Source organism: Indicator indicator, chromosome 17 (assembly GCF_027791375.1).
Source record: "Indicator indicator isolate 239-I01 chromosome 17, UM_Iind_1.1, whole genome shotgun sequence".
NCBI classification, from domain to species: Eukaryota; Metazoa; Chordata; class Aves; order Piciformes; family Indicatoridae; genus Indicator; species Indicator indicator.
The window spans coordinates 3,555,268-3,577,877 of NC_072026.1; the positions used below are offsets into that span (position 1 = coordinate 3,555,268).

The following is a 22,610-nucleotide window of genomic DNA, read 5'->3' on the forward strand; positions in this document are numbered from 1 at the left end:
ATCGTGGAGTCTGACCATTCTCTAACACTACCAAGTCTGTGGCTAAACCATGTCCCTTGGCACCACATCTCTGCATCTTTTAAACACCCCCAGGAATGAGGATTCAGCACCTCTGGGGATCCTGTTCCAGTCTTTGAGAACCCTTTCAGCGAAGAATTTTCTTCTAATAATCCAACTTAAAGCTCCCCTGGTGCAACCTGAGGCCATTTTCTCTCATCCTATGACTTGCTAAGGAGAAGAGCCAACACCCACCTCATTACAACCCCCTTTCAATGAGTTGTAGAAAGTAAGAAGGTCTCCCCTCAGGCTCCTTTTTTCCAGGCTAGACAACCCCAGTTCCCTCAGCTGCTCTTCACCAGACCCTTCACCATACTCATTGCCCTTCTCGAGACCCTCTTCAGCACCTCAATGTATTTCTTGTTGTGAGGGCCCCAAAAGATGCTTATAAGATGGAATGGGCATGGAGATAATCTTTTCCTTCAGGAATCTGACCAGAACAAAGCGCCTGGCTCCCAGGGAACTGTTTTGTTTTTTTTTTTTTTGCCTCAAGAATTCATTTGAGTTCGGTTATGACAGAAACCAGACTGCTTGCAACATCCTTCTCCAAAAAGGAAATAATCAGCAGACCAGCATTTGTGTAGCTTCGGTTTCAGTTGTCCACACAGATAAAAAACTCAAATAAAACTCGGATCTATGGAGGCATTCAGCTTACAGATCATCAAAGAGCTTAAGCTTGTTTTGCTTAAGTTGGAAAGCATTTCCCTTGTATGGCCTGAACTTTCATTAACTACTTTGATAGCAAACAAATTCGGTTCTTGCAGGCATAAATGTAAGTCCTGTTGGGCCCTGGTTTGGTTTTCATTAGGGTATTTTACCTGAATTTACCATGTGTTTGTGCAGTTGTAGAGACCTTCCTGGTTGGTTAAGGAATGCATCACATGAGGATGATGATGGTACTCTTCTCTTTTCCACCATATGCTTCTGTGCTTTCTCATTAATGAAAAATAAATCTTTGTCAGACACCAAGTGACAAAGCCTGGGCTGTTTGTGGTTGAAATTGATAGGGTGCTGTGCATAAGCCCTGAGGTGTGCTGATAGCAGTGTGATGGAATAACCAAGTTAAATATGGATCTTCTGTATGTAAGAGGAGTGGCTGTTTGCCTGCAAGTAGTGGTGGGGAACAGTTGAATTAGTACTGCAGAGAAGGGCTTGGAGGTGCTGGTGGACAAAAAGCAGGACACAAGTTCTCTCATAGCCCAGAAGGCTGTTTGTGTCCTGGGTAGCATCTTCAACAGCGTGGGCAGCAGGTGGAGGCAGATGCTGCTGCCCCTCTGCAGCACTCTGCTGAGAACCCACCTGCAGTGCTGGGGCCAGCTCTGGAGTCCTCAGCAGAGACATGGACCTGTTGGATCAGGGCCAGAGAAGGCCTCAGAAATGATACAAAGGCTGGAAGCCCTCTGCTGTGAGGACAGGCTGAGAGAATTTGTCATTCCATTATGACAAATGTCTGTGCTGCTAGCTTGGTGACTATTTAGTGACACAGACAGCAGAATAATTTGGCTATGGTGTTCTCTTAAGAATTGTTTTTTGAAGGAATGTAAAGGTGTGATAATGGAAATAGGTCTTTTAGAGCCAGAAAGGAGTTTCTGACAAGTATTACTTCCTGAAGCAATTCAGCCCTCCTTGCAACTTAGTGTGTATAAAGATTAAAATAAGAAGTTGACTATACTGAAGCTGTGCAGGAAGCAGAAGTTTGGGGTTGGGATTCCCTGTTCTGATTTCTGAGGTGGAAGTCACAAAACTCTGAATTTGCAACCTGGATGCTTTTTACCAGGTGAGCAGTGACAGCCACAGGTGCTGCGGTGTGTCTGTGGCTTGCTTCAGAGTACAAGGTGATGAAGTATGCCCAACCTTGTTAATATTTTGGTTTAATTGTGACTTCCTGTGCTCTGCTGGCTTAGATTTAGAGTTTTTTGGAATTGCATGCTGAGGGAGTTGGGCTGAAGTAAGAGACACCCATAACAGTGTGTTCATGAGATGAAATGCTTGTGTTATTGACTGGGTAGACTGGTTCTGCTTAGAACTAGCAGCCAGAAGTGTTCTTAGATCACTTCCCTTCCACTGATAAGGATTTGAGCTACCACTGTCAGAGTGTTGTTCTGCAATGAGAATGGGATTGCCCTCCCAGCTGGAGGAGTCACTAAGCTGCACTGTTTTGCCTTTCCAGCTGCTTGGGATGGGACCTTGTGATCCGTACTCCAAAATAAAAGGTCGTGCACAGCCAAACTGGAGCAAGAAATCAGTGCTGCCTTTTCCCAGCCAGTTTTTGCAGAGCTGGGAATCTTCTGGTTGGGAGAGTCTCCAAGAAAGTGCTGACCTGTGGAAGTTGTGCTCAGGAATGTGTTGCTTGGCTGTTCAGTGCTGGACATGTGTGGTGATCTGCTGGGGGAGGAGAGGAAGGGAAAATGCTGCCTGACTTTCTGCTGCTGACAGGATGCCATGGCAAATACAGTGAGAATGGTCTGAGAGCACCTCTGCTATGAGGACAGGCTGAGGCAGCTGGGGTTCTTCAGCCTGGAGAAGACTCCAGGGGGGCCTTAGAGCTGCCTTCCGATACCTGAAGGGGGAAATCCTATGGGAAGGCTGCAGAGGGACTTTTCATAAGGGTGTCTGGAGACAGGACAAGGGGGAATGGTTTGAAGCTGAGGGAGAGCAGGGTTAGACTGGATCTTAGGAAGAAGTTCTTCAGTATGAGGGTGGTGAGAGTCTGGAAAAGGCTGCCCAGGGAGGTTGTAAATGCCTCCTTCCTGGGGATGTTGAGGGCCAGGTTGGATGAGGCCTTGAGCAGCCAAGTTTAGTTGAGAGGTGCCTGCTATGACAGGGGAGGTTGGAGTAGATGATCTCTGAGGTTTCTTCCAACCTGAGCCATTCTGTGGTTTTAGACCATTTCTTTGGATGTTTTACAGCAGTGGTATGTTTAGGACTCTTGGTGCTTTTCCAGTTAGAAGGCTGAAGGATTGGTGCCTACCTCAGCAGTGGGAGTTACTCACAACAAACCCACTTTGAAATACTACTTCCATTTTGCCTGAACTTCTTGTTTTTGTGCAGGCAACACAAAGCAGATCAGGAAGAAGGTGCTTTGCCTTCTGTAGCTGATGGCTAGAGCTGTTCAAACCTGAGTATGAAAATCTTTTATGTTGGTGAATGTTGTTAGTGAAAATTTGGACCCAGAAGGTTCATGGCATGATTTCGGGGAACCAATTGAGCTGGATGGAAATTCACAGTCAAGGTGATCCAGCTACCTTAGGCCTGCCAAATGGCAGGGCTCTGATGAGCTTAGAGATCGATGGTGTTTCTCTGCTGTAAATGAGTTCCATGCGGTCAGCAGATAGGAAATTTGGAACATTTTGTTCTTTTGGTGCTTTTACTGGTCCTAACTGGCTTTGTGACCACACAGCCATTCTCTGATAAGGTATTTTGCATGTGTGAGCCAAGTGTTTATTTTCTAGCGTTCTTACGAAATCCAGACTTGTGTTTCTTATGCACACTGTGAGTGATACCTCCTCTGAGTGGTCTCTCTTGTGTTGGGACTCCCAGAACAACAGGAGCACCACAAAGATGATCAGCCTCTCCTATGAAGACAGGCTGAGAGAATTGAGGCTGTTCAGCCTGGGAAAGAGAAGGCTTCAGGGAGACCTTAGAGCTACATTTCAGTATCTGAAGGGGACCTACAGGAAGGCTGGGGAGGGACTGTTTAGAAGGGCTTGTAGCAGTAGGATGAGGGGCAATGGTTTGAAACTGGAGCAGAGGAGATTTACATTGGCCATCAGGAGGAAGCTCTTCATAATGAGAGTGGTAAAATACTTCAAAGACCAAGGGCTGTGGCATGGATATTGCCACAGGTTACTCTCAGTTGGTACCAGAAGATGATGCTTTGAGGAGGCACTCATGTGCCTGTGGCAGCCAGGGCTTCTCCAGCATGCCTGTGCTGGTGCTGAGGTGTGAGCAGGATGCTCCTGCCACAGGCTGAAGGAGAGCAATCCCCTCTCTCCTTGTGGCAGCACGGATGGCACCCAAGGTGCAGCCAGCTCAGCAGCTGGAAGTGAGGAACTTCATCTGAGGAGGTGTCCTGTCCGTGTGTGCACAAAACTGTCCTTGCCGGGCAGGCCGGGGGTGCTCCCTTTTAATGTGAAATAGGAGCAGTGCAGCTGTGTAAGTTTTTCCTGGCAAGGCAGACTGGGGGGGCAGACTTGGCTGCTGTTGGCCCCACTGTGGCATGAAGCACAGCAGCTATGAGATAGGTTCCTAGAACTTTTTTTCAGGGCTACTATGTTGCTAATTGTCTCTTTAGGAGTTGTTTATTTTTAATGCATTTAGGCCTTAGGAGTACAAAAGCTTCACTGTACTGAAGAAAGCAAACTTCACGGGGATTTTTTTTGTCATGTGTGGGTAATTCCTTAGTTAGATACTCTGTATTAATCTTCTAACCTGGAGAAGTGGAGTTGGGGATGTTTTTGTTAGGTGGATGGTTTTACTTTGCAAATTCCTTTGAAAGCAAAGACAGTTTATAAAATGTGGGAAGACAAAATTCTCCAGCACAGCTTTGTGTATAGGTTTTATTTTTTTTATTTTGCTATACCCTAAATGTTTTGGAGTGAGGATCAGATAAGTTGAATACTTGCTATTTTTGGTTGCAAGATGCTGTTGGTTTGCTAAAGGTGATACTTGTTATGGCAGAACAATGATTCTGTCTTTCTCTGGAATTTGGGATTGATTCTCTCAAGGGTTATAGCTGGGCTGGATGCTGAACAACTGACAGATGCTCTCTATTAACCTCTCTCCCTTCCCAAAGGGGAAAGAAAGAGAATAATGGACAGAAGCTTATGAATTGGAAAAGAAAACTGAAACTATTTTAATGAAACTAATAACAATAAACTACATACAAATAGATACAATACCCCTGATGGCAGTTACATCGCTGTCACTACTGATGCTGCTGCAGGAGTCCCAGGCTGGACTCAGCAGCAGATGGGAACCAGACTCAGGAGCAGGATTCTGGAACTGGATTCAGGACCTCATGCTGCAGGATCAAAGGCAAAACAAACAGAGTTCTCCCTGGGCACTGAAGAGAAGAGGCTTGACTCTGGTAATCCCTCAGCTTTATACTGAATATGACATAATAGAATCCTTTGTTGGTCACTCCAGGGTCACCTGAACTGTCTGCTCCTCACTGTAGCTGCAACCTTTTACTCTGCACCTCCAGCACAGTACCCAAGATTTAGGAGTGACCTTGGTCTGCACCCCAGTCCTTGGTTACTGACTCTAACCATCAGCATCATCACTGCTAGAAGCAGTCTGTGAAAACATGCCAGGAACTCCAGGAAGTGCCAGCACTGAGAAGAGACTGAGCTGAAAAGTGAAATCCTTGAACAGAACCTGTTCTACTCTAACTCAAGGCAGAACAATTTCATAATCTGTGCTTTTTATCTTTGAATTCACCATGGGAGATGGAGGGGTCTTGTCCCCATTGTGCAAACAGGGAAATCGACAGAAAAAGGGAAGTGATTTTCACATCCTCTGATGCTGAACTGAGTGTGAGTCTGGGACTCGACTGTTAAAGTTAGCTACCAAATGCAAGGTGGTGTGAGTTAGGTGCCTGACTGTTTGTTACACCTTTTAATACTTTATTCCTGGATTTACAACAAAGAGCAGTGGCAAACCTTCAGAAGGATTATGTGGGAGCACTGTAGTACAGAGAAGGTGTTGGGATTACTGGGAATATTTGGGGGGGTTCGACTAGGTGATCTCCAGAGGTCCTTCCAACCCCTGCCCTTCTGTGCTTGTGAAATGCAAGCAGAACTTTCAGATTCACGTGTATGGTTCTTTGTATGTTAAAAAAAAATAATTTAGTATGTTCATAAGCCATTTGGAAGTGTTTAAAGGCAGATACAGTGTCTGTGTGTGTTTAAATGATTGAATCATTGAAAGGCACAGCAGAATTACAGCAGAGTCCAGTGGAGGTTAAAAAGATGCTGAAGGGACAGGAGCATCTCTCTGACAAGGAAAGGCTGAGACCCATGGGGCTGTTTAGCCTAGAGAAAAGCAGCCTGAGAGGGGATCTATCAATGCTGATCTGGGTGGGGTGGGGGGTGAGAAGATGGGGATGGACTCTTTTCAGTGGTGCCCAGCAACAGAAGAGACAACAGGCACAAACTGGAACCCAGGAGCTTCTGTCTAAACATAAGCAGAAAATTCTTTGCTATGAGGGTGCCAGAGCCCTGGTCGAGGGTGCCCAGAGAGGTTGTGGAGTCTGCTTCTCTGGAGAGATTCCAAATCTGCCTGGACATTGTGATCCTGGGCACTCTGCTGTGGGTGACCCTGCTTTAAGCAGGGGGGCTTGGACTAAACATTCCCCAGAAGTCCCTTCCATCCTTACCAGCCTGGAGTTCTATAATTAACATATTGCCCAGTGAGTACAGCTCTGTGTTGGCATAGCAGTGGTCACAGTGTGGGAGAAAGGGGTCTGTGGTATTTTTAAGAAGTTGGCTTTTATGCTGACATACTTAAATATTAAATAAAATCATGTGTAAAGCTGACATACTTAAATAGTAAATAAAATCATTTGGAGGTAAACCTGATACTGCCCTAGTGCAGCATTTCTTACTGTGGGTTTCTTGTGCCCTTCTGTAAGAAGTGGGGAAAAGGGGTTACAGATGAAATTTTTCCTTTGCTAGAGGAGACAGTTTCATTTAGGAGCTTCTGTATAGTATCAGGTATCAACTGAACAGTAGAGAGATAGAAAATTCATTTGTTTTGCTTTTTCTTCGGGCTGCTGAGTGTGTGCTTTTTACATGAAAAATGAATAGTGACTGAAGAGGTCGCGCTGGGAGCCTGATGACTTCTGCAAGCATCTACACCTCTGCAACATTTTTTTCCCCCTAGTACATAATGTTTCAGTTGCATTGAGTGATTAAAACCAGTCCCAATCTCAGAGCATCAAACAAAGCACCTTTATGGAAAGCTGGAAACAGTTTATTTTCCTTGCCCATTTATTTTCTTGCTGCATATAAATACTTCAATCTCCTAAATTTACCCAAGTGTGTTATGGGATTGCAACCCTTTAGAATCATGGAATTAAGGTGGGGAAAGACTTTTAAGACCGAGTCCAACCCTAACTCAACTACCATGACCACTAAATCATATCATGAAGCACCACATCTACAGCTTCTTGAACACCTTCAGGGATGGCAACTCCACCACGTCCGTGGGCAGCCTGTTCCAATGCCTCACCATTCTCTCAGTCCAATTTAAACCTTCCCTGGCACATTTCCTCTCATCCTGTCACTGGTTACTTGGGAGAAGAGACCAACACCAGCCTCGCTCCAACCTCCTTTCAGGTAGCTGTAGAGAGCAATAAGATCTCCCCTCAGCCTTCTCTTCTCCAGACTGAACAATCCCAGCTCCCTCAGTCTCTCCTGGTATGATGCCCTCCAAAGCCCTCCCCAGCCTCACTGCCCTTCTCTGGATACACTCCACACCTTGATGTCTTTCCTATTCTGTGGTGCCCAGAACTGAACCCAGGACTCAAGTATGGCCTCACCAGTGCCGAGTACAGGGGCACAATCACTTCCCTACTCCTGCTGGACACACTGGTTCTGATCCAGGCCAGGATGCCATTGGCCTTCTTGCCCACCTGGACATGCTGCTGGCTCCTGGTCATCTTGTTGTCCACCAGCAGCCATGGATCCTTTTCCACTAGGCAGCTTTCCCGTCACTCTGCCCCAAGCCTGTAGCGTTGCTTGGAGTTGTTGTGATCAAAGTGCAGGATCCAGCTCTTGTCCTTGTTAAACCTCATTGCTTTGATCTCAGCCTATTGATTGAACCTGTCCAGATCTCTCTGTGGAGCCTTCCTCTCCCTGAAAGGAGACAGTAGCAAGGGGGGTGTTGGTCTCTTTCCCTAGTAACAAGTGATAGGACCAGGAAATGGCCTGAAGTTGCACTGGGGGGGGGTTGGATTTGGTGTTAGAAGAAACTTCTTTGCTGAAAGGATTCTCAGATACTGGAACAGACTCCCCAGGGAGGCGATGGTTGTAAGCTGCACCAGGGGAGGTTCAGGCTGGAGGTTAGGAAATATTTCTTCACTGAGAGGATTCTCAAACACTGTAATGGTCTGCCCAGGGCAGTGGTGGAGTCACCATCCCTGGAGGTGTTCAAGCAGCATGTGAACCTGGCTCTTAGGGACATGGTTTAGTGTTGACCCTTCAGTGCTGGGTCGAAGGTTGGACTGAACGATCTCGAAGTCTCTTCCAACCAAATACATATTCTGTGATACTGTGAGATTCTATGAGTGAATCCCAATAAACATATCTGTTGCCTGCTGATGCACTCAACACTTGGAGTAACTTGTCATTGTGATGAGAAGTCTGGATTTTACTTCAGTTTTTGTCTAACAGGCAGGTGTAATGTGGTAGGTATTGAAAGGCATCATCAGGAGTGAACCTTCTCTTTTACAAAACTATGCAAAATGGTTTGGTAAGGTGGAAGAGGCTCAAATTTATGGGTTGTGATAACAAAGCTGTTGCCAAGCACAATCTTTGATTTAATATTTGTTTATTTTGAGTTCTGGAAAAAACTCCTGTCTTCATTTTCCTCTTGTTTTGTTCTTTGGTTTTTTTTTGTGTCTCCCAGTAAATATAATCTCTGCCAGACAATTAACTGGATGTGGACGTTTCAGCCACTTGTTCCCAACATCCACCTACCAACACATGAAGATGCATAAGAGGATTTTGGGCCATCTCTCATCTGTTTATTGTATAGCCTTCGATCGCAGTGGGAGAAGGATTTTTACAGTAAGTTTAAATCCAAATGGGACTTTCCTTGGAAGATGGATTCGCTTGCTTTGATTTCTTTCTCTCTCAAGAGAGCCTGCAGCAGCCTCTTAGTCACTGTTTGAGAAGCAGACACAGCTTCCAGCAAAAAAGAAGGGAGTTAAAATCTGGAAATGTATGGAAAACTCCTCTCTTTTCTCTGCTAATTTGCACATGGTATTTACAAATTGCTCACACCTCCAGCAGACTGAAACTTCAGCAGCTCTTTGCTTCCCCACCTTTGACAGCAGGCTTGTTCCAGTCCAGAGCTTGCAAACCTCTCTTGAAACATGTGCTTGATTTTCTTTATTTATCATCTTTCTTCCTGAATGGCACCTGCAGTATTGTGGGATTTGGAATTCATTTGGATGCTGCTTGCTGGGCAAATCTTAACACTTCCTTTCAAACTACATTTTACCTTTGGTAACCTTGGAAATGCTGGCAAGCCTTGCCTTGCGTTTCATTTGCAACTCGATGATGAATAGAAAATCTCATTACTTCATCTGCAATTTACTTCCCTACTAAATTTACTTCCTAGAAGAGTGAATATATGAATGTTAGTGGAACTTTTTCTCCAGACTGTGTTGCCATACATTGCTGTGATGCTTTTTCTTGTGCAGCTTTAAAACCGAACACATTCTTTCTGACTAAGAATGCACCTTCTAGCTGGTAATGTTAATCCCTGGATTGTCTTATCTTTGCCTTTTTCTCTTGTCACTAAAAAGCTTAGAAACAGGTTATCTAGCAGGCTGATTGTTGTCTTTTTGTATCCTTAATAGCTTTTCCCCTCATTATAAATTGGTCAAATAGCAATTACTAGTGTAATTAATGCTAATTGTTCTGGGTCATAGTGAGGACCTTTCTATTTCTGTTTACACCAGAAAGAAATCTTTCTCCTCTGCAGTTAGCATGAAGAACTGAAAGTGATTTGGGTTTGAATGTAGCTGCAGTTAATAAAATGTCATTTCAAGTCAAAGGGTGTTGATATTGCAGTTAGTTTTATTGTCTTAGGCTCCTGAATACAGAGTTGCAATCCTAAGTTACTAGGAGCCTAGTGGTCTTTGTACTATCTGAACAGTGAAAAGGTCTAAAAATTTTTGTCAGTATTGGGATTGAGGATGTAATGATGTAGCTGCTACTATAGGTTAAAGTATTTTACAGTGGTATGAATTGGGTATGATTTGTGTCCTGTGCTGGACTCAAATCTCACTGACACAGCGTTTTGGCAGCACAGTCTCTGTCTTTGATCGGTCCAATGTTCTCTTAACAGAAATTGAACCTCCTTGTGCAGCTGCCTCACAGCTCCAGGAGGCTCTGAGATGCCTCAGATGCTTAAATGCTCTTTTTCCTTAGAGCTTAAGTCTTGGGATTACTCTGATTCTCTGACTGCCTTGACGTGCCCTGTGCAAATAAATGTCTTTTGCTAGTAGGTAATGAAATGCTTTATCTGCTTAAATTTACCTTAATTATTACTAAACTGTGCCAAGAAGGAGTTGTTTGAGAAGCACTAACCAGATTTTAGTATGAAACAGAAGGCAGTGGCTTCTGTTCTGACCTCAGAGGATGCTTCCCAGCCTCCAATGGTTGAGTCTTTGTGGCATCCCACTGCAGTTTGTTCTTCTGGCCAGTCGCCGCCATGCCGATGCTTTCTCCGCTTGTCTGCAGCGCAAACTGATTCCCTGTCCCCTTTGGACATTTTTTTGTGTGGCATTAGGGGTCAGATGATTGTTTGGTCAAAATCTGGGCTACAGATGACGGGCGGCTGCTGTCGACGCTGCGAGGGCACTCGGCTGAGATCTCGGACATGGCTGTGAACTACGAGAACACTCTGCTCGCCGCGGGCAGCTGCGACAAAGTCGTCCGAGTGTGGTGCCTGCGAACCTGTGCCCCAGTGGCGGTGCTGCAGGGCCATTCAGCTTCCATTACTTCCATACAGGTGAAAAACAGCATGGGGTTGGTTTGGGTTTTTTGGGTTGGTTTGGGTTTTTTGGGTTGGTTTGGGTTTTTTGGGTTGGTTTGTTTGTTTGTTTGTTTGTTTTTCCTAAACCCTTGAATTCAAATGGTAATAAGAGATACAGATTAGCAGTCAGAGATAAGTCTTTTGATCTCTGACAGTGTGGATTTGCCCTGACTGAAGGGTGGTGTTTCCTGACAATTCTCTCCTGTCAGAGGCCTGCTGCTACCTGAGGGGATGATCCTGCTTCTTTCAGCTACCTTTGACTAGGTAGTCCCATTGCTGCTCTGTTAGATCTAGCGTGGTCACCAACACTATCAGGTTGAGTAGCTGAGCCGGGGCACAAGGCTGGCACCTTTGGTTGTAGATATTGCACAGTCCTGTGTTCATAGGTAACATTTATTTTTCAGAAGAATGCTGTCAGTCAAAATTCCTTACTCCGTATTTCTCATTTCCTCCTTATCTTAGCCTTATGGGGAGGAGCTGTTCTGGTTTGCAGAGGGTTTTGGACTAGATGACCTTTGGAGGTCCCTTTCAACCTAGACCATCCTATGATTCTATGGTCTGGATGTTGTAGCCTGTGTAGATGCTGCCACAGCAGAGCATAGTGTTTGCAGAGCATCTCTGCTTGTGCACATGCAATTCCAGTTGCAATCCAGTGAACAATAGTGGAGCAGGAAAGAAAAAAAAGACTAAACTGCCAGCACTCAGCTCTCTAGCGGTGGCACAATCAGTAATGAGGAGTGATTTGCAGCTTATTTGCTTTCAAAAAACCCACAATTGCCAGGCAGAAACCTCTAGCAAAACAAAATTCCAGGATAAAAAAGACAATCTCTGCAGTTTGGCAGGTTGTGGACATAGAGGGGAGCGTGAGTGGGGATGTTTGGTTCAGAATCCCTCTCTTCTGGATGTTTACTGCCTTTGGTTCATCTCCAATATGCCAGCAGTCCCTGGGAGTCCCATTTCTCCCCCTTTAGCCAAATTTTGTCTGATTTCAGCTACATTGCAAGTTCCTTACTTTCAGGTGACCATTTTGGCAGTGTATCTTACAACCTGGTTGTGTGTTTTGCATACTCTTTGTTTACATACTTACACATTACTCACGAGTGTTTGTAAAACTCTGGTAATGCAGAAAATAATTACTTTTGGCTTTTTGAGGGAACAATACTTGTTCCCTTAATCAAATACCAGGTAACCAGAGGATTAAAGGCCTTGCTGCAGCCAGGAAATTAAAATGAGAGATTTTAGAATGAAAACATTTCCTGCTCCTTGGAGGGGCAGAGGAGAGGTGCAAGAAGAATCATAGAGTCATAGAGTGGTCTGGGTTGAAAGGCAACTCCACAGGTCATCCGGTCCAGCTCCCTCTGCAGTAAGCAGGGGCATCCTCAACTAGATCAGGTTGCTCAAGAGCACTGTGGAGCCTGACCTTGGATATCTCCAGGGATGGGGTCTCAACTACCTCCCTGGGTAACCTGTTCCAGTGTTCTACCACCCTCATGGTAAAGAACTTGTTCTTAACACCCAATCTCATCTAAGAGGCAGTGAGGCTTCTGCTGTGTTGTGATTCTTCACTGCGCTTGGATGCAGGAATGATTTTTGTCTGGTAGCATGTTTGATTCAGTTCAAGCCTAGGAAGAGGTATTTCCTCATCTTGTTGCCCATTAAAATAGTCTAAGCTTGTTTCATTCTCCTATTTACTTAATTTTGTGTAGTAGAGACAAAAGACTTGCTAGCCAAAAACTGTTTTCCATCCCTCAGCTTTATTTTCCTGGCAGTTCAAATTCTGTGCTCCTCCCTGACGCTGCTCTCTGTCCTCCCAGGGAGAAAACCACTGTGCTTGTGAAAAAGGTTCTTGTCCATTTACAGGTTTGCATCACATAAGGGCAGAAAGAAATTAACTGTGTTTAACTTACAACTTTATTTTTAGTTCTCTCCAGCAAGGAAAGGAACAACGAGATACCTCACTTCTACTGGTGCTGATGGAACAATCTGTTTCTGGCAGTGGCATGCGAACACCATGAAATTTAAGTAAGCCTGTTTGGATCATTCTAATTATCTGCAATAAAGGACAAATTTATTTTGAAGTTTAGTGTGGAGGAGAAGAACACTGAGATAATTAAATAAGGACCTGTCCTTTCTTCAGGGAACAAGTTTCTTGGGATGTGTTTTCCCATGCATCAGTGTGTGAGGCAGGCAGCGCTTCCCCAGCTGTGTTGGGGAGCCCATGGAATTCCAGCCGAGAGGCGAGGCAGAGATCAGGGCTGTTCTTCCTAGATTTCATGCTTTGTAAGGCCAGTGTTGAGGGAGAACTTTTATGTTTAGGACTAAATCTTTGCCCAAAATTTACAGGCAGAAGAATTTTATTTGCTTTTAACAGAACACACAGATGGCATCAAACTCATACTTAATAGAGAATAAATGCTATTAAGGATTTGCTATCTTAATAGATTTTAATTGGTAAGAATCATGCTAAATAAGTTGAATAGTCTTTTCAGTTCAGAAAATGATGATTTTCTTACTAAAGAAAGGAAGCAAATGGCTCAAATGAAAAAAGTTCTAGCAAACATAGGTGAGGATTCTGAAACAGCAACATTTAGGGTGGGCACATTGACATTAGCCTGCTGAGCTCCAGAGCACTGTTGTTGAATAACATTGGAATAAAGTAATGGAAAGTAAAAATGTTGTGTTTTTCCACATAGGGATCGCCCTGTAAAGTTTGCAGAGAGGTCTAGGCCTGGTGTCCAGATATCCTGTTCATCATTCAGTTCTGGTATGTATGCATTGATTATCTGGTTCCAACTCCCCTGCCATGAGAAGGGATAACTCTTGCTAGACCAGGTGGCTCAAGGCCCCGTCCAGCCTGGCTTTGAACACTTCCAGCCTTGCAGCCTCCACAAGTTCTCTGGGAAAGCTGTTCCAGTGCCTCATCACCCTCAGGAGAAAGAATTTCTTCCTCATGTCCATTCTAAATGGAGCTTCTTCCAGTTTGAAGCCCTTACCCCTCATCCTGTCACTATCTGCCTTTGTGAAAAGTCCCTCTCCAGCTCTTCTCTAGGCTCCCTTCAAACACTGGAAGGCTGCTCTAAGGTCTCACTGGAGCTTTCTCTTCTCCAGGCTGAACAACCCCAACTCTCAACTCTCTCAGCCTGTTTTTATGGGAGAGTTGTTCCAGCCCTCTGATCATCTTGGTGGCCCTCCTGCTCCACTAGTTTCGTGCCCTTTTTGTGTATTTCAGATATACTGAAATACTTTTTTTTTGATAGGTACAGTGAGAATATGAAACTGTTCCCCATCTGCTTTCCCAGATAGGCTGATGGCACTGTGGTAATTTCTGAGGGAAAGCTGAACAGTCTGTTGGATGAATGTTGGAACTTGCAATATCCCTTTGGTCAGAAAGGTTTGCAGCTGGAATACATTGTAGAACTCATAGTTATGCTGATAAAGCCTGAGAAAATACAGCTCAGAGCAGGAGCTGGCAGAGTTAAGTGCTTTGTTCAGGATGTGTGTTTTATCTACATTGAAATGTTTTGTTTAAAACTCTCCTCTGCTGCTCTGACCAAAAAGCAGTAATTAAATGAAGTTCTTTGCCTGGCCTTGCTTCTCACAGAAAACACTCTCTCTCTTAGGTGGCATGTTCATTGCAACAGGTAGCACTGACCATGTGATAAGAATTTATTATTTGGGCTCAGAATCTCCAGAGAAAATGGCTGAGTTAGAATCTCATACGGTAAGAGACAAACAGTAAGCAAATCTCTTGGGGTTTTGGCTTTTTTTTTTCCTTCCCTGCTCTACCTTATTTCAACAGCTTGGCTTTTGTACATCCTGTTTGACTTATTTTCTGTATTTGGAGTTGAGCTGACTCTCAGCCCTGTGGTATTTAAATGCCTGAAAATTTGTGGTATGTTTATTTTTATACTCCTCAGTGGCAAGAGATGTGTGCAAAATATGTTTTATGTATTTTATCCCCTAAGGAAACTGAGGGACTTGGTGATTTTCTCATATTCTTGAAGGCAGTCTGTGTTGGAATGAGGGATTAAAAGACTTTCCATGCACAATGTAATTTTTCCTCTGAAATTTAGTGTTGAGTGTTTAACTTCAGCTATGGCTACAAATCCCCCCTAAGAAGAAAAACCAAACTAATTCTGGGTTTGGAGTGTGCAGTCAAACTTTGGCTCACCATGCTGATTTCATTTAGAACATAAAGGATGCTTAAAAGCTTCTTTGCTCAGGTAATGCAGAAGTGTTCTCACAAACACTAAAACCATTTTAACTACATACATGATGGCTTTCAATGTCAGTTTTGCAGTTTGAGTCTTCAGAGCTTTTATTAAAACCATTAAATCTCTCAGTTTTAATGCAACCCCATATAAAGTAAACCAGTATCAAATCTTTCTTCATCTCTTAGTTGTTCCTGAGAGCAGGTGATGATTGCATTGTTTATTACGTGCATGGCAAGCAATCCATCAGACAAGCAAGCTTGTAGCAACCCTGGCAGGGCTGTCACTTGTGTGGAGCTTGGAGCATTTATCTCTGAACCTTAATAGCCTGGCTGCCCACCTTAACAAGGTTTTATGGATTCAAGTGGAGGTCTAAATTGATTCACTGAACTTCAGTGGGAGTCATGGCTCTCACATTCTAGTCTCAGAGCTCCAAGCCAACAAATGTAACAAGTATCCTGCTCCTAGCAGTTGAGGTTTGGAAGAAACTCTAATTCCTTTAATTTTTGAAAGTCTGCTGCTCTTAATCCCACAGACTGCTGTCAGCCTGCCCCTGAGAACCATCCCCAGTTGGTCTCCTGGTTATCAGGAGCTGGAGACATCAGTGGGAGTTGACTGCAAATGCATGCAGCCAACAGAAGTATTTAGCAAAATAAAGGAAGACAGAACCACCTCTAAACCATAGCATTTGCTTCTCAACGATTTCATAGTGGAAATAAAGCCAAGGCCTGCATTTTTTGGGGATGAAATATTTTTGTGTGCTTTAATGGTTAGATCTAATACTTGGTTAAGTTCTTCTTTCTCCATCTTGTGGAGTGCTGCACTACCAGGCTTTGGGGGCTCCTGGGGTTCTTTTACTCCTAACTCTGTGGAGTCTGAAAGGTGCAGGTTTTCCCAGGTAGAGCTTAGCCTGGGGTGTGCATGACACTGTTGTGCTCAGGCAAGAACCAGAGCTATTGCAGCTTCTTCTTCCTGAGTGTCAAAATGCTAGAGCAACTGAGTCAGAAGTCGTTCAGTGTCTGAGCCTCTCTGTACTTTTCTAGTTCTGTTTTTAATACAATATGTCTGGAGAACTTTTCACTTCAAATGTGACTTTTCTGTTCTTGGATTTGTATGATAGTATGTTGTAGGAGGTGTTGGGAAGATGCAAATTGCTAAACAGAAGCTCACCATTAAGATCTTTTTGGATGATTGTTTCAGCTGATAAAGCATTTACTACTATTTTTTTCCTCTTCCTCCTTCCTGTTTAGGACAAAGTGGTTGCAGTCCAGTTCTGTAACAATGGTGACAGGTGAGTGGCTGTCCTGGGCTTTTGACATCAGAAGTATGGTATTTAATTTTCCAAAGAACTTCTCAGAGCAAATCTGGTGCAACAGGACCCAAATGGGCTCTGATTAATCTCAGACAAATTTTTTAAAGTACATTGCAAGATGTGTGTCATATCCTTGAACTTGGACTTGCTGTGCTCTGCTGCAACAACAAAAACATTCTGTAACTGCTTTTGCTTTGTTGGGGGGGTGGGGGCATGATTTGGTTTGGGGGTGTTTCGTTTTCTTGGGCTTTGAGCTAATTGTCCCCCTGTACTCAGCAATGGTGAGGCCACAGGTTAAGTATTAGGTTCAGTTTTGGGGCCCTCACTTGAAGCTTTTCACAAGGAGTTGGATGTTTTATGTAATGGCTTTGTGGTGTCTCCTTGCAACCCACTATCTTTAGTCTTTACTGAGTCACCAGGACATGGGGGCAGCTTAACATCACCAAGGCTGATATTAAATGGGCTAATCTCAGTATTTCCTGGAGCAAAGGCTGTGGGACTTTGTGTTGCTTTATGTGACTAATGATGAACCACAGGGTTTACTTCCACCAGCTGCTGGACCTGGATATATGGGACAGTTACTCTATACACACACATCTCATGGTGGGAGACTTCATAGTGGCTTTTCAGTACTTGAAAAGGATCTGTAAGAAAGATGAGGACAAACTTTTTAGCAGGGCCTGCTGTGATAGGAGAAGGGATGATGGTTTTAAACTAAAAGAGGAGGAATTTTTTGTGCTGAGGGTGGTTGAGACACTGGCCCTCGTTACCCAGAGAGGTAGAAGCCCCATCCTGGTTGTACTCCAGGTGAGGTTGGATGAGGCTCTGAACAACCTGATTTAATTGCAGATGTCCCTGCTGACTGCAGAGGGCTTGAATTAGATGACATTTAAAGTTCCCTTCCAACCCAAACCGTTTCATGATACTCTTGACCTTGCAGTCCATGGTTGCTGCCACCTGTTTAGAAACAGTTATATAGGCCCAGTTGTAAGACCTTTGGGTCTTGATGATCACTTCATTGGTCTGCTTTTATTAAGTGTAGTGCTGTACTTCTCTCTGACAACATAGCTGGCAAATCTGTGCATTTCTAGGCCAATGCATGATTTCCAGTTAATTAGTTTAGATGATAACAGTCATCCTGTGCCTTTAAGATTTATGAAGTGAACCATTACAGAGCTGTCAGTTTTAAGAGATGTGCTAAGTCGGGGTGCTTCTGCTTATATAGCAATTAAAGTCAGGGTGCTCATGATGGAATGTATAAAGGTGCCTGTGTGTCCAGCTGCTGCAGCCTGGCTGTGCGGGAAGGTGATGTAACAGGCTTTGATGAGTGATCAACATCAGGATCTGACTGGGGGTTTGGCAGCTTTTGCTCATATTCCTTGTTGTGCTTGGCAGGAGGTTTAAGGGATGTGGGGAAGCAGGAGCCTTCCAGCAAAACTAGCTTTGCTGGTAGAACTGCACCTGTACTCAGAGATACTTGTGTGAAGTGATGGGGGAAGGTACTGGTCTCATTGTATCATGGAATCACAGAATGGCTCACATTGGAAGGGACCTCAGAGATCATCTAGTCCAACCCTCCCACCATGGGCAGGGATGCCTCTCAACTAGACTCAGCTGTTCAAGGCCTCATCCAACCTGGCTTTGAATGTCCCCAGGGAGGAGCCATCCACAACCTCCCTGGGCAGCCTATTCCAGAGTCTCACTACCCTCCTACTGAAGAACTTCTTCGTAAGCTCCAGTCTAACCCTGCTCTCCCTCAGCTTCTAACCATTCCCCCTTGTCCTGTCTCTAAACACCCTGATGAAAAGTCCCTCTGCAGCTTTCCTGGAGGATCCCTTTAGCTATTGTAAGGCAGCTCTGAGGTCCCGCTGGAGTCTTCTCTTCTCCAGGCTAAGCAACTTCAGCTCCTTCAGCCTATCCTCACAGCAGAGGTGCTCTTTGGATCATCTGGTACTAACATTGTCCTAACAGGGTGTGGGAGAACAGTTTCTCCCTGTGGGTATTAGGTCAGGTAGCATGTAATTTTCACTGACTTTAATGATGCCTTATCATTGTAATATAAAGAAGAAAAAAGGAAATAAATGTCACAAGCATCATGGTGAAAACATTCAGATCAGAGAAGCTGAAAAGGTGGAAGAATCACTTATTAAAATCAAATGGCCTTTTTACAGCAGGTCAGGGTATAAATGGAATCTACTTTTAAAGATGTTGGCTGGCCTGGGCAAATTAATCACTTGAGGGGAGCTTCTTCAAAACTTCTCATCAGAGATGGTTTCAGTGACAGCCAAAGCCTGATGCTGTGCTTCAGTGCATTTGCTGGACGCTTGCATTTTTTAAACAAGGAGGAATTTAATAACGAAGAGACTCGTGTTCAACTTCCCAGCCAGGGCTACCTACTTGTGTTCAACTTGGGTGTTTCCCTTCTCTGTCTGCACCCTCACCCTGAGCTAATGTATTATAATTTATGCTAGACTCCTGGCATGCGGCTTTGCTGCCACCACAGACTGCTCAAGAGGTTTGCTGATGTCATTAAAAAGGGAATGTGCAGCTTGGATGAATTACGACATTGAAGTCAGGCCAAGGCCATCTGCTAGCTGTAGCCAAATGTAATTAATGTGGTGGGGTAGAAACTCTTTTGTCCCCTGCAATATCTGATAGGAAAATTGTAACCTCACTGTCTTTTAATTACATTCTCCAGATCAGAGACACACAAACAATATAAAGAATAAGTGCTGAAAGAAAAAAAAAATGAAATACATTCTAGCTTCTGTGCTGGGTGTGCTTCTGGCTCACCAGCAGTTTGGAGCTGCCTGCTTCCTGTGCAAGTGGTTTTGTGGCTATTTTATGAGTTGTTAAACACACCCATGAGTGGGCATACACAGAGGGAGACAAGGATTTAGACTCAAGTCTGTGTTTCCAGCTCTGTGGATGCTTGTGTACATCTGCTTGGTTGGTGCAGAGTAACCTTCAAGTGTGTGCTCGTTGTGACCTTTCCTAAGGTGAATAACAATCCACTGCCAAGTTCCTAAATCCTCATGCCGCAGGAATTAGCAGGCCCACACTGCTGGGAGGATGTTTAGTCCCAGACACAATTATCATATTGCGTAGCTGTAGGATAAGGGAGCTGATTCTCCTGCTCTGCTCTGGTGACACCACACCTCCAATACTGCATCCAAGTCTGCTCTCCCCAGCATAAGAAGGACACAGAGCTGTTGGAGAGAGTACAGGGGAGGGTCACAAAGATGATCCAAGGCCTGCAGCACCTCTGCTGTGAGGATAGGCTGAGGGAGCTGGGGGTGTTCAGCATGGAGAAGAGAAGACTCTGGGGGGACCTTAGAGCTGCCAATGTCTGAAAAGCTCCTACGGGAAGGCTGCAGAGGGACTTTTTGTGAGTGTCCTGGTTTAGAGCCACAAGCTACTCTGAAAGGTACCTGAACCTCAAACCACCACATTGAGGGTGTCTGGAGGCAGAACAAGGGGGAATGGTTTGAAGCTGAGGGAGAGCAGGGTTAGACTGGAGCTTAGGAAGGAGTTCTTCAGTACAAGGGTGGTGAGAGTAGGCTGCACAGGGAGGATGCCTCCTCCCTGCGAGTGTTCAAGGCCAGGCTGGATGAGGCCTTGAGCAGCTGAGTCCTGTGTGGGGGAGGTTGGAGCAGATGATCTCTGAGGTCCTTTCCCCACACCCCCCCCCCCCTCCAAAAAAAAAGACAAGCAAAACTACTGAATAGCTATAAAGTAAGATCCTGAGATGGGCATGTGGGTATTAAACCAAAAGCAGTGGTGCCTTATGCTTGTTTGGAATCTCATGCTTGTTTGTTTGTTCTTTTTTTACATTTTAGCTTAAGATTTGTCAGCGGAAGCAGAGATGGAACAGCAAGAATATGGCACTATCATCAGCAAGACTGGAAGAGTGTGGTCCTGGATATGGCTACTAAAATGACAGGGTAAAATAAAAATAAACAGATCTCACAATCACACACTGAATTCCAGGATGGTGGGGGTTGGAAGGGACTTCTGGGGATCATCTAGTCCAGTGTTGCGCCACACTCACGGTGCAGAACTTGTTCCTAACATCCAATCTAAATCTCTTCTGATTTCAAAGCATTGCCCCTTGTCCTGTCCCAGCAGGTCTTTGCAAACAGTCCCTCTGCAGCCTTCTTGTAGCCCCCTTCAGGTACTGCCAGGCTGCTATTAGGTCTCCCCAGAGTCATCTCTTCTCCAGGCTGAACACTCCCAGCTTCCCCAGCCTGTCCTTGTAGCAAAGCTGCTCCAGCCCCCTGATCAAATTCATGGCCCTCCTCTGGACCTGCTCCAGCAGGTCCATGGTTCCATATTTAATGTTAGCTGACAAAGATTTGGGTTTGTTTAGCAGGTTATTGCTTATTCTAGAGTTTACTCATGGTGAAAAATTACTTGTAGGAAAAGAAATTAATAGAAATGATTGGGGTAGATCAGGATGATCACTCAAGAACAGAAGAGAAACTTGTTTTCTTTAAGGAAATAAAACTCTATAAATCTTAGTGGCACTAAGTATTTCCTGTGTCTGACTTCACCATCCTTCTTTCTCCTGCCTTAGCCAAAAGCCACAGTGGTGGCAGCCATGCTCTCCCTAATTTCATACTGAATTAGCACTGCTAAATGTTTCCATGTGCAGTTACTGAACTATTTCTTCTTTAAATTATCAATTTCTTTAGAAACAACATAGCATCTGGGGAGGACAAGGTGACTAAACTGAAGGTTACTATGGTGGCTTGGGATAGATATGATGCCACTGTCATCACTGCAGTCAACAATTTCCTTCTCAAAGTGTGGAACTCATCCACAGGGCAGCTTCTGCATAGCTTATCTGTGAGTAAATTCATCCCAAATGCTTATAGTTCAGTTCTGAAGTTGATCTGAGGCTAATCTGCATCATCCTCCCCCGTGAGGAGGAGTGTTTGGTCCTGAAATGTGCCACCTGGCTTGTGCATGGTGGAAAGGAAAGGAGCTGAGGACCTAAACGCTGGTGTGCTGGCTGAGGAGCCCTTTGAAAGGCCACCAGATTAGAGGGTTGCAGCTGTCCTTGTTGCTGATTCTTATTTCTTCCCTATAAGTCTCCATCCCACCTGGGCTGAACTGCAGTCCAAGGCACACATGAAGTGGGCAGTGATAATGCCAAGCCTCTGACAGAAAACTTGCTGAAGTGCAGTTCTAGCCTAAGATCCAGGAAGTTCATAGAATCATAGAATGGTCTGGGTTGGAAGGCATCTCCAAAGGTCATCTAGTCCAATGCCCCTGCAGGCAGCAGGGACATCCTCAGCTAGATCAGGTTGCCCAGAGCCCTGTCAAACTTTACCTTGAATATCTCCAGGGATGGGGCCCCAACTACCTCCTTGGGCAACCTGTTCCGGTGTTCCACCACCCTGTGGTGGCTGACTGCCGGAACTGAGATGTCCTCACACTAAATCCTAGCGCGTTTGGAGGTACTCCATGGAGAAATACTACTTTGTTTTTCACCCTGCTGTCATTGCAGGGCCACGATGATGAAGTTTTTGTCCTAGAGGCGCATCCATTCGACCAGAGGATTGTGCTCTCGGCGGGTCACGATGGCAACATTTTTGTTTGGGACATAGATAAAGGAACAAAAATCCGCAACTACTTCAACATGGTAAGGATGACCAGGGAAGAATTTGAGGGCTTGATTGTGAGGCCAAAACAGATTTCATTATATATCTACTGTGGCCAGTGTTGCAACAAGATTAGGGGAAAACCTCTACATATCAAAAAGAAAACTCCACGCTCCTCAGTAAGCGGTGCCCAAGTCTGGGTCTGCACATCCCAAGTGCAGCAGCAAGTCTGTCCTGGGGTCTGTTACCTCTGAATATTATTCATGTGTGTGGGCATGGTTATACCATAGAATCCCAGAATCTCAGCATGGTGGGGATTGGGAAGGACCTCTGGAGATCAACCAGTCCAACCCTCCTGCTAGAACAGGGTCACCCACAGCAGGTTGCTCAGGATTGCAATGTCCAGGCAGGTTTGGAATTTCTGGGCAGCCCGGTCCACCACAGGAAAGGAGTTTTTCTTCATGTTTAACTGGAACCTCCTGTTCTCCAGTTTGTGCTCATTGCCCCGATCCTGTCACTGGACACCGCAAAGAAGAGTCTGATCCCATCCTTTTGCCCTTCGCTCTTCAGATGTTGTTAAGCATTGAGCAGATCCCCTCTGAGTTCAGCCTCTCCTTGTCAAGAGAGATGCTCCAGTCCCCTCAGCACTTTTGT

General features: G+C 44.8%; 1 protein-coding gene across 1 annotated transcript in view; it reads left to right on the forward strand.

The window, feature by feature from the left end:
• BRWD3 (bromodomain and WD repeat domain containing 3) overlaps window positions 1-22,610 on the forward strand; it is a 62,354-nt gene that overhangs the window by 13,098 nt on the left and 26,646 nt on the right. The window contains exons 7-15 of the mRNA XM_054388787.1: window positions 8,689-8,849; window positions 10,582-10,803; window positions 12,749-12,849; window positions 13,521-13,591; window positions 14,448-14,548; window positions 16,289-16,329; window positions 20,190-20,294; window positions 21,045-21,198; window positions 21,863-21,997. Of these exons, the coding sequence (XP_054244762.1) occupies window positions 8,689-8,849; window positions 10,582-10,803; window positions 12,749-12,849; window positions 13,521-13,591; window positions 14,448-14,548; window positions 16,289-16,329; window positions 20,190-20,294; window positions 21,045-21,198; window positions 21,863-21,997 (1,091 nt within the window). The remainder of the gene's footprint in view (window positions 1-8,688; window positions 8,850-10,581; window positions 10,804-12,748; window positions 12,850-13,520; window positions 13,592-14,447; window positions 14,549-16,288; window positions 16,330-20,189; window positions 20,295-21,044; window positions 21,199-21,862; window positions 21,998-22,610) is intronic.